At 35.2% G+C, this 12,183-nt stretch overlaps 1 protein-coding gene across 10 annotated transcripts in view; it reads left to right on the forward strand.

Annotated features, from left to right (window-relative positions):
* LOC109833590 (protein OPAQUE1-like) overlaps positions 338-12,183 on the forward strand; it is a 66,482-nt gene continuing 54,636 nt past the window's right edge. For 4 of the 10 annotated variants that reach the window (XM_020401324.1, XM_020401330.1, XM_020401326.1 and 1 more), the window contains exons 1-8: positions 339-960; positions 1,047-1,190; positions 3,472-3,617; positions 3,702-3,858; positions 3,993-4,051; positions 9,660-9,816; positions 11,111-11,260; positions 11,373-11,509. In XM_020401324.1, the coding sequence (XP_020256913.1) occupies positions 841-960; positions 1,047-1,190; positions 3,472-3,617; positions 3,702-3,858; positions 3,993-4,051; positions 9,660-9,816; positions 11,111-11,260; positions 11,373-11,509 (1,070 nt within the window). In that variant the 5' untranslated portion in view covers positions 339-840. Of the gene's footprint in view, positions 961-1,046; positions 1,191-3,471; positions 3,618-3,701; positions 3,859-3,992; positions 4,052-9,659; positions 9,817-11,110; positions 11,261-11,372; positions 11,510-12,183 lie in introns of all 10 variants that reach the window. The other 6 variants (XM_020401327.1, XM_020401328.1, XM_020401329.1 and 3 more) reach the window with 3 other exon arrangements.

Raw genomic sequence — 12,183 nt, forward strand, 5'->3', positions numbered from 1 at the left:
ATACTAGACTAAATTGTCAATCTAAAATTGCCCACTTGCATAGCGGCTCACCCAAACATTCTTTATTATTAATATGGATCGATATAATTGAAAAATACCTAACTAGTTTTTGATTCTCACTTGAATGGGAATGCCCATTCCTTATCTTCTCACTTGGAATGCCCATTCCCACAAATATAGGGAATGGTCATTCCAACATCTAAAATATATGTGTGTTTGGTATGAGGGAATGGGAAGTGGGAATTGCATTCCATTCCTCCTCATTCCTCCTCATTCCTGCGTACCAAACGAGGCGTAAAAGGAAACAAAATGGCAATTCCGCTATTTTGCGAGAAATTCGCGGCCTTTTTACCGGTGAGTTCGAACGAGCGATAGTTCCGCTCTCTTGCTTCCCCCTTCCCTCGCTATCCGAGGACAACTCCTCCTTCCTCCATCTCCAAAGAGAAATCGCAAAAAGGGATCAATTTTCTGAAAGAGAAATCAGAAAAAAAGGGGAAGAAGAAAAAACAACGGAAGAAGAAGAAGAGAAGAAAGGAAAAAAAGGAAAAAAAAAAGAGAACGAATAAAACCTCACCGCTTTGGCGATGCAGCGATCGCCGATGAGAAGCACTGCCCCCGGATTCACCACTATAAATACCCCGCACTCTCACATTCTCTTCCTCGCTCCCTTCATTTTCGATCTCCCCCATCTTTTCTGTACCTCGCAGATTTCTAGGGTTTCTGAGATGATCTCTGTGATCCACAAAATAAATAACGACAGCCTGCGATTAGGCTATCTTTCTTTCAAATTCCCTTCCATTTCGCCCTTGTTGTCGGATTTCTAGGGTTCGAAGAGTTACGATGAGTCTCAAGAAAGGCTCTGCGGTTTGGGTGGAAGATAAAGGTCGCCTGTGGGAGGAAGCTGAGGTGATTGATATCAAGGATCAGATTGCCGTTGTCGAGATTTCTAACGGAAAGAAGGTAACTCTTCAACTGAGGTATTATTGATGATTTTTGTGCAATTTGTGGTACTTTTATAATTTTGGGAACACTTGTGCTCATTGAAGATTAAGACTGAAGTGGAGAGGTTGTTGCTGAGAGATCCTGATGCTGATTATGCGGGAGTTGACGACATGACGAAATTGACTTACCTTAATGAGCCTGGAGTGCTTTATAATCTCGAGAGGAGATACTCTCTTAATGAGATATACGTGAGTGACGTCTTTCTCCAAATTGATTGCTTTTTATACTTTGGATAAAATTTGGAAAGAACTCAACCGAAGTAGCTTCCTCTCATGAATGAATCACTTAATGAAGATGATTGTCTTAGCTCAGGATAAATCAAGAAATTTATTAATTTTTTCAGTCACGCTTTTGTATATTGTTAAGTGCATGGACTTTCTTTTATCTCATTGTTTGGGATAGAAAAAGTAAGTGGAGATCCTAGCTGTAAGAGGAAAGAATTTAGGAAAATGGTGTCAGTTCTCTATCGACTCTTATTATAGAAAAGTTAAAAAGAGACAGTAACAACCTAACTAAATAGAAGAACACTCTTATCTTGTAAAGCAAAGCCTAATAAGCAAATAATTGTAGAGGGTTATATAGATAAAGTTGATCTAAATGCTGAAGTGGGTGTCAAAGGATCTTCTTTAACAAATCATGTAGGGTTATTTGTTTTAGCGCTTTCCCTTTTTACCCCCAAGTTTTCAAGTACAGAAGAACGAGAAGCGCAAGCTATCATGTAAGAACTAAGGTGAAACAAAATGTGGCATACATTGTTGATTTTTAATTTTAGGTTGCATATTCCATCTTGTGGAAGGATTTATCACTTATTAAGTTCCCCCTCAATTTCACAGCTAAGAGATGGCTTTGTTTTTTCCCCAAATGGAATAGTTGGGAAACAGGTTAAGAGTATGCTGTTTGCAATTCTTACGTTCGTACGCTTCTTTATGATTATGAATTTTGGTTCAACCTTAGACTTTCACGGAAAGTCATGACCATCCTAACTGTCAACTGTGTCAGAAGTACCATCATATTGTCCATTGTCTTTTCTAATCCAATAATAAAAGGGAGCAAAGAAAGAGCAAATAAACTTCTTTTGCATCTAAACCAACTAAATTTACAATATTTTTTTAATGAAATAATTTCTTGTTGCTTATCTAAAAGTTATAGCCCAATTCATACAAATCACCATGCTATATTTTTATGGTGTTTACTTAGTTCTATGAGTTAGTCTTTAGTTCTGGATTTTCAGTCTCCTTCATTGCCCATTATATATGGAGGTTCATCTTTCACGTATTAATCAAGATTCAAGATTATCTGCTTCACACCATTCCTATTTCACCATATCCAAACATAGGAAATCTAGTCTAATATATCTAATATATAAAGGAAATACTAAGGTTGCAAAAAATTGGAGGAATGGAGGACACATTGCCTTTATAGTTATACCAAAGGGTATAACTATTTTTACACTAATTAAAAAGTTGAAGCAAATGGAAAGGCAAAAAAGGTCTATATCTTTTTCATATTTAATTTTATTTATATTCTCTCCACCCTCCCATCTACATTCTGTCCCTCTCCCCATCCCTTCTCACATTCAACTTTCAATTTCATATATTTTTTTTAAAACTGCTTTAACTGTGAAGTTTAAACAAATAAGTTCCTCAAAAGTTTTATTTGGGTCATCTATCAATTTTAGTGCTAAAATACATTAAGATATTAAGCTTATGCATCAAATTATATAAATAAACAATGTTTATCCTTAAATTCTTATGGAATAATTTAAGCTATGTATGATGTATCTATGTGTAAACTATATCTTACAGATAGTTAACATCTGCAGAATTGGGTGGGCAAATCCTCTCACTTCTACATATGTAATGTAAGAGTATCCATGCTAGGCGTTTTGTTAAATTCTTCTGGTATAAAAGAAATTTATAGAAGTTATTATTTAAGGGATGTAATACAATCCATGTTCCTTGCTAGCTGTTAGATTCATTCTGGTATGAAAGAAATATATGTAGACGATAATAAGTGACGTAATAGAATCCATCTTCCTTGCTAAAGCCACAACTTGAGAAAAAAAATAGAGATATATAGGATGAAAAGGTAGTTACTTGTGTTTAATTTTACTTCATAACCACATCTAAACATTTGTCTTTGGTAAAACTCCATAGGAAAAATAAAATTCCATGTGAAATTGAATGTTTTCTGCACGTGCATCCCACGTGAAAGGTGTTGGGATATATGTAAAAAAAAGTAATTAAAATTATGATTTTTTAAACTTTCTTACCCTTTATATTCCTAGATACTTTGAGGTTTGCTACACACTATTCATTGTTCCTCAAAGAAAAATATTTGTGGATGCTATCTTTATTTTCATCAAGTTGACTTTGTTTTCCAGTATACAAGATGAAACAAATGCATTTCTAGGATGTGCATTTTCTGCAGTTCAGATCTATGATTGCTTAGTCTCCATGCTTTCTGTAGACATACACAGGAAGCATCTTGATTGCAGTCAATCCGTTCACAAATATTCCTCATCTTTATAATGGGCATATGATGGAGCAGTACAAGAATGCCCAATTTGGAGAATTAAGTCCACATGTTTTTGCTATAGCTGATGCATCGTACAGGTCTTGTTCCATATACAACCTAAATGTCAATGTTTTATGATAGATTGCTCTTATAAGAATTGAACTTAAGTCTTTTTTTTTTAGGGCTATGATGAAGGAGGCCCGCAGCCAGTCTATATTGGTAAGTGGGGAAAGTGGGGCAGGGAAAACAGAGACAACAAAACTCATAATGCGATACCTGACATTTGTTGGTGGGAGGGCTGCTGGTGATAGCCGTTCAGTAGAGCAGCAAATTTTGGAAGTAAGTGGTGGAAGTGGAACATACTGAATATTTTGTGATCTGCAGCTTCACTAGTATATCTGTATGATCTCTTTGCCACTTTTACTCCTATCCTTTTTGAAAATCTTCCTCCACTTGTTTGTGTTATTTTGCAGTCAAATCCACTTCTAGAGGCGTTTGGTAATGCAAGAACAGTTAGAAATAATAACTCAAGGTTTGCTTTTTTATTTGTGCCCAATGGACTTATCTCTTTTCTTTTAGAATTGTTTATAAAGATACTTTTTCTTTGTATGTGGTACTTTGATTACTGTTTTTTTTTAAAACTAAAGATAGATGTTCTTGCTTCCGTTTTTAAAAAAAAACTAAAGATAGATGTTCTTGCTTCCATAAACCCAAATACGCCTATTATATGTATCTCCTCAACATCGATTATCATGACTTAATCACGGCAAACTACTTCCTACTTTCACCTTAGCAACTTTATATTCTAAAGTATTTAAAATACACCCTTTTTTTTCACTCCAATACCTTATGGCATTAACGATTATTGCACAGATATCTGTTTGTGCCCCTTGTATTGATGCATTACTGTTTCATATCAACTCATCTTCACTTCGGAGGTTGCCCCGTATCCACAAAGGACGCGTTCCATCATCTCAACCTCCACCTATAGCTCTTCGGCTTTATCAGCTCAAACAACTTACTCTTATCCAATGTTTTAAATGTCGGCCGACATGTCCGACATGTCGGTCGACATATCAGTTTGAGGGCTTGATCGACACGACATGGACGTTTTCAACTCGTATGTCGGTTTTTAGGGCCAAATCGGAAATATCAGGGTCATATCGGGCATATCAGCCTATTTTTTAGCTTTGAAAAATCGACCGATATGGTACTTTTATTTAAAATCTGTTTTTTATTATCGGGTTTGAGTTTAGCGATAAATACCCAAACCCGTTTGACCCGTTCGCATGTTTAAAGGTTTCTTATGAACCCGATAGAAAGAATTTATGAACCCAAATCCATATATTATTTACTTATAAATATGTTTAGTCTATAGAATTTATAAAGTATGCTTATATTGAATTTATGAATGCTTAGATTACATTTAGGACATGATATTATACATATGCGCACTACCCGATATGACAATCCGATATTTAGTCAATGTCCTCCGATATATCCCCGATTTCCGCTATCTGACATGGATTTCAGCCATCCGACATGAACCCGACATCCGACATTTAAAACCTTGCTCTTATCACTATCAGAATCATTTCACAAGTGTTTTTGATTGAATTTTAGCTGATATCCCGCAATATCTCGCACATGCGCACACAATTTGTTGATTTTGGGTGTACAATATTATGTCGTTTATGTATGTAATGTACTTTATTGTTTTATCTCATTATTTTCTTGCACGTCCTTGTATTTGCGTAGTTTCATAAATAAGTTACCAGATGCAACCCCCTTCGATCTTTATCTTTATTTATTTATTCCTTATAAAGAACTGCTTTCCTCTTTTCAAAAAAAACCCTTTCTTTATGCGTGAGAATTTTCGAGCCTTCTTCCTTGTTACAAGATCAGACTGCAAAATGATTGAGCTACAACATTCTACCTGCTAGACAGCCATTTAGGAATTATTGCATGCCTCTTTTGCATTGTTTCTGTGGGCATATGTTTGGAATTTTAGAACGCTGATGTGAGATTGACACTTTGTTGTAGAATTTATCATGTCTTTTATGAAACCTTCAACTTTGTGCTCTGTGACCAATACCATTAGTGTGAATAGGCTTGCATGTAATGAAATGTACATATATAAATCTACGTAATCTAGATTTTTTTGGCCATGTCCACTTACATTTTTAAGGATTCCATGTTAGTGTCATGCATGCTATATCTTTATGTGGTGATATTAAGATGGCTACGTACATGATAGAGATATCTTTGCGTGCTAGATACTTTAGTAGGAGTCTGACATGATCCATGAAGGACTCACCGACCTAAAATTATACAGATCTTGCAATTTGTAAACATCATTAGTTACATGTATATGTTTCAAATATATCTAATCTGCAGTCTTTGTATGCCATGTAAATATTTTTTATACATTTGTTTTGTTATATAAGCTGTATTAAGTCTAGAATATTTCATCTTCTTACCTTTCCATTTGAACATTTATGTTGAAAGAATACTAGGATTACTCTTTCTACTTAACCATTATGGGAAAGTTTTTTCTTGCAAGTCTATGTTTAGCTGAAAAAGGAAAGTAGATCATATCTTCACATTTGTGGTGTCAAAGAAATGTTGTAAATTATATGTATCAAGGTCTTATTCAAGCAAGTGCAATAAAAATAATCCAGAAACTGTTATATTCAGTACATATTTTAAACTTTCAAGTAGGACATGTCTTCACAATAAGTTGTACATGTATAGCTCCTTAAGAGTTAAAGTAACTTCCACTAAGCATGGCACTGAATTTCGAAGTTAGGTTTAGTGTTGAAATATTTGTTTTACTCAACTCTCCCTTGCAAGTTAATGCTCTATTTATTTTTTAAACCATGGCTTTTTCATAGAATTCTTTAAATTGCACTTTACATGTGCTTGTTTATCTGGGTTTTAAACATGGATGTCTTTGATGCCATCTTCAAATCCTTGCTAATTAACAATACTCCAAACTCAATGCTGCTGAAGTGAAGGCATTCAACATCAGAGACTGCAGACATGACAAAAGCTTACAGGTGATTTGACATGGTATGATAGAACTACAACAACCTATTCCCATTGACCAAGGATGGACATCTTCTATACCAAAGGGTGTCAAAAAAGTGTTACAAAACTTATGAAGCCCTAAACACTGAATACCAAAATTCAAGATTTTTTAGTGGCGTATAAAACTCAAAATAAACTTATGAAGCGCTAAACACTGAATACCAAAATTCAAGATTTTTCAGTGGCATATAAAACTCAAAATAAATCACCAAGAGTCACCAAAATGTCCATAGAATTTTTTTTGAGGTCCATAAAAACTCAGTCTTGGCTTTTATAAGACACAAGACTATCATGGTGCAGCTAAAAGCAGTAAAAGCAGATGGTCGATTGGTCAACTGGTTTGGATATCCTGTTTTAGCACCAATTTTTACTACCTGAGCATTGCAGTATCTTGGTTGAAATCATTTTGTTCTGAGTAATGCTTGTATGATTGACCAGTGGACCAGTTAATCGTCCATCCAATAGGAAAACCACTGACTCTGCAATGTGCGGGTGCAATGTGCGGGTACCTTCTGTTTCCCGGTCGTCAATGTAATTTGACTCTGAACATCCAGCCTATTTGTAGCTGTTCCCACAATCCTTCTGATACAACAAACCAATGTCTGATGTCTACTACCTAAGTATCCACATTGCCGCTTTCCAGTGCTCCTTCCCACTTATTGTCATGTACTGACTGTTTATATGCTAAAATTTATCTCATGCAGTCAAAACCTATTGATGGGATGACCAACTACAACTAGTCACCCTTTTTGGCCATCTGTTTTAACAACCACTAGTTCCAGTCCACCAGTTTACTGTCTCTGGTTGAGTCTGCTTGTTCTGGTTTATGTTAGGTGATTGACCAATCACTAGTTGCATCCGTTAAATTTAAGACATAAGAATATTTACACCAACTAAACTAATACGCATATATTTTAATACTTAAAGACTATTCTCATTCTATCTTGTATTATCTTTCTTTAGTTGGGCATATATTTTAATAATAAAAAACTATTCGTTCTATCTTCTATTATCTTTTTTTAGTCGAGGCAAAAATCCAAAAAGGTTTTGGAGAATCGGTAATTTGGCATATATTTTAATACGTAAAAATTGTTATCTTTTTTAGTTGCACCCCTCCTTTTTTAACTCCGCTCGTGCTGTTTGTCACTGCCTGTCCCAAGCCAGGATAAAGGAGGGTTGTGTTAGGTAGCCATAGCTAACATAAAGCATAGTCGGATCCACATGTAAAACGAATCCTATTATATTCTCGTTGGGGCGTCCCCACCACGACATGTTGCATCGATCCCACCCCAATGCAGTGATAAGTAAAGCAAGGGTGGTTTGCTAGGCGTCCCCCAGAAGCGACACATTACATCGATGTCACCCCGGTGTAATGACAAATAAGCAAGGGTGTTCTAAGAATCTACAATCCTCTAACAAGGTACCTAATAGTATTAGGCATAGAATAGAACTGTCCAATGTTACATTAAACGCTGGGCGTTTCTAGGCGTCGGACTTGGCGCTCAACGCTTAGTCGCCTAGGCGGGCGTCTAAGCGGTTTCTGGGCGTTTTTTTCTTTCTTCATTTAAGTGGTGGTTGATGAGGTTTTGCTGAAGGTCGGAGGAGGTAGTGGAGGTGTTCATATTTGGAGGTTAATGGAGTTTGGAGGACGTGTAGGCTACGACACATAAAATCACAATCAAGGCCTACAGGGTGCAATCCATGTAAGCAGACAATGCTCACCTAAACCCTCGTAATATCTAGGTGGGCAGCCTAAATACCGTCTAGGCGTTAGGCGCTAGATAGGCGACCTAGGTACCGTCTAGACCTAGGCGTACGTCTAAACGGACTAGGCGGAGGTTTTTTAAAACAGTGGAACTGTCTAAGACGGAAAATGGTAGGAGACTTTACAAGATAATAGAATTAGATTAGCTACTTGGAATATAAGTACACTTACCGAAAAGACAATGGAATTAGTGGATATCATGATTACAAGAAAGATAAATATAATTTGTTTATAAGAAACTAAATGGATAGGTGAAAATCTAGAGAAATTGAAAAGACCGGATATAAACTTTGGTACACGGGAAAAGAGAAGAATAGGAATGGAGTGGGAGTTCTTGTAGGAAAAGACCGGATATAAACTTTGGTACACGGGAAAAGAGAAGAATAGGAATGGAGTGGGAGTTCTTGTAGATAATATAAAACTTTGGTACACGGGAAAAGAGAAGAATAGGAATGGAGTGGGAGTTCTTGTAGATAATATAATAAAAGAAAGTGTTGTAGATGTAAGAAGAGTTGGAGATAGAATAATCTAATAAAAGTTTTTTTTGGTGTAGAGGTTATTAATATTATTAGTACTTACGCACCACAAATAGGCTTGCCCGAGAGTACTAAAAGGGAATTTTAGGATAAATTAGATGAAAAATGAGTGTAGTAGAAATGAGAATGTTGCGATGGTCTTGTGAGTATACATTAAAAGATAGGATAAAAAATGAGTGCATCTGTAGTAAATTGGAGGTTGCGTCTATTGAGGATAAAATGAGATATAATAGATTAAGATAGTTTGGTTATGTACAAAAAAGACCTCTTAGTGTACTGATTAGGAAAAGTGATAATGTTAGAGTTAATAGGGCTAGGAGATCTAGAGGTTGACCTAGAATGACTTGGTCAGAAACAATTAAGAAGGATATGGTTAAGACTAACGTAACGGAGGAAATGACCCGCAACAAAATGGAATGGAAAAATAGGATTCGTGTAGCCGACCCCAAATATTTGGAATAAAGGCTTGGTTGTTGTTGTTGTTGTTGTTGTTTAGGTAACAGTATATTCTAGCAAAACATTGGCCGTCAGACATTTCAACTCAAACTTTCAAAACTTGGGATACTCCACTATCTGTCTTTCTTCACTATTGTCATGTAAATATGTAAATATTGCTTTTAACCTTTTCTTGGAATTATCCCTATACATGTCAGGGTTCATTAGTGTCTTGCATCTTCAAAGAATTGTCTATATCTATTGCTTCAAACTTCGTTTTGATATGGACATTCCTTACTGCTTCTATTCTGCAGTCGTTTTGGTAAGTTTGTTGAGCTTCAGTTTGACGGAAGAGGTCAGATATCTGGTGCGGCAATTCGAACATATCTTTTGGAGAGATCACGTGTTGTGAAGATTACAAATCCTGAAAGAAATTACCATGTTTTCTATCAGCTATGTGCTTCAGGAAAGGTATATGTTGAATATTAGCTGGTCAATATTGAAACTGTTATTTTTTTTCAGATTATTTTTTATTTATTGCACTGAAATCTGTTTTTTGAAGTTTGTTTGTATTCATAGCTCATAAACATTTATGCTTTGTTAGTCTGATAATCTTATGTTCCACTTTTTCCAAGCGTAATTTGTTCTATTCATAGTCATGATCTTCACTGTCATCAGTGGTAACCTTATCCCTGCAAATGGGTTGGCAATGGATCTAGAATAGAATGTTCAGTTGTGATTTTAATACTACTGAATCCTAATTAACTTCTGTATTGTAAGTGCTGTTTGTGTTGTTTGATCGTTTTTGTTATGCTATTAGATAAATGTTGTTTTAACTGCAAAAAATGACTTTTGCAGCAATTAGCTTTTGTTCCTTCTACTAAAAATCGTGCTCTTATGACCTATTGAAAACTTAAATACAGATTCTGTAAAAGTTTAATGCTGATGTTTCTTTTTTCTTTAACCCAAAAATCTGCTTTTAAACCTAATTCTAAGCATGAACTATTCAGGTTCTGGCTATTATATTAATCTACTAGTAGAGATAGAATACTTAGCATCCATTTAACTTTAGGTTAAGCGCCCAAATCCCTAAAGGACGGTTGGATGAAGAGTTATTTCTCTTTATTGCTATAGTGATTTTGTTAATTCAAAAAGAACTATTCTCAGTTTATTCCAACGACAAAAGCAAAGTGATTATTTCATAATTTTCTGAAAAAAATTAGATTTACAATTTTCTTGAAACTTTAGCCAGCTATTTTGAAATCCTAGAACATAATATATACTACATATGTTAGTGTATTTATTTTATTAGGGCTCGTTAAACACTCTATCATAGGAGCTTTCAAGGTTTGAAATCTTAGTATTGGTATTAACAAAATAAATTGTAGTATCAGTTTTGGAAGTTTTGAGAGTTTCAGCAATTTTGGACCAGAAGGACCAATGCAGGCACCGAAAGTTTTGCTGGTTTGGATGATTCACAAGCTTTCTGCATTCTTTTTCTTAATAAAATTTTCCTATATAGCAATATCAAATAATTTTTATTTCAAAACTGATATGGCCATTTGTGTTGACCGGCTAACATCAACTTGTGTGAGTTGTTATCAGTCAATATCAACAATATCAGTTGGTTTCATTTGGATTATATCAGCATGCTTAAGATACGGTACACTATAGTTGATATGTATTGTTATCGGTCAAACTTTAAACATTGGTTGCGGGCAGATTAAGTTAAGATTTTGGCCTTCCATGTTGTATTGCTATCCAGGATGCAGAGAGGTACGGGCTTGGGACTCCTGGAAACTTCTATTATTTAAATCAAAGCAAGATGTATGAGTTAGATGGAGTAAGCAGTGCAGAAGAATATATGCGGACACGGAGAGCAATGGATGTTGTCGGAATAAGTACTGTAAAACAGGTTACTTCAATAGTTCTATAATACTGAAATTCCTTTTAGGATAGCTGTTTTACTTTGTACAGACAAGACATCTGATATCTGATGTTTACACTTTATTTCTATATTTTCCAAGGAAGCTGTATTTCGTACTTTGGCTGCGATTCTTCATCTTGGGAATATTGAATTTTCTCCTGGAAGTGAGCATGACTCATCAGTTATAAAAAATGAAAAATCTAGCTATCACCTTCAGATGGCTGCTAATTTGTTTATGTATGTCCTTTTCTCATTGTATATTTCATTTTTATATTTTTATATTTCCAGTTCTCATTGGAAAATTCAATTTTATATCTTTATAGTGTCAATGATAATGATTATTATCCATAGATAAAATTTTGTAATGCTATCATATAAAACTGTTCCCATTTTCATCCAGCTTATGGTAATAAACAATGGCCTCTGCTAGAGTTCTCCTGATTCGATAAAAATTAAACTTCTGTTTATAGAAGTCTAAGATATTGATGCCATACAAGTATTTTGGAGAACAATAGTAATAGAATATTTTAACATACGAATTGAATGTACATATTTCATGGAACCATCTTTATAGCATATACATGAGAACCCAAATTGTTGATTACAATGTATATTCTTTAGCAGTATACTTTGGCAGCGTTATATTTTGTGACCACTCGATAATAGTCAAGAAATCAGAATCTTTTAGAGTGCTGTCTTTGACATTCTCAATGTTTCCAATCAAGACAAATGGAGTTGGTTTACAGTTTTGCGAGTTTCATCAATGGATTTGAATAGGGAAGATCTGCTTCCTAAATTTTCTAAGACTAGCAAAGTTTAACTCTATGCGTACATGTGCATATTTGCGTGCGCGCGTGCATCTTTGTAAGCATGTGCTTGTGCATGGGTGTGAGGGTGAGCGTGAGCGGGCA

Source organism: Asparagus officinalis, chromosome 3 (assembly GCF_001876935.1).
Source record: "Asparagus officinalis chromosome 3, Aspof.V1, whole genome shotgun sequence".
Classification (NCBI taxonomy): domain Eukaryota; kingdom Viridiplantae; phylum Streptophyta; class Magnoliopsida; order Asparagales; family Asparagaceae; genus Asparagus; species Asparagus officinalis.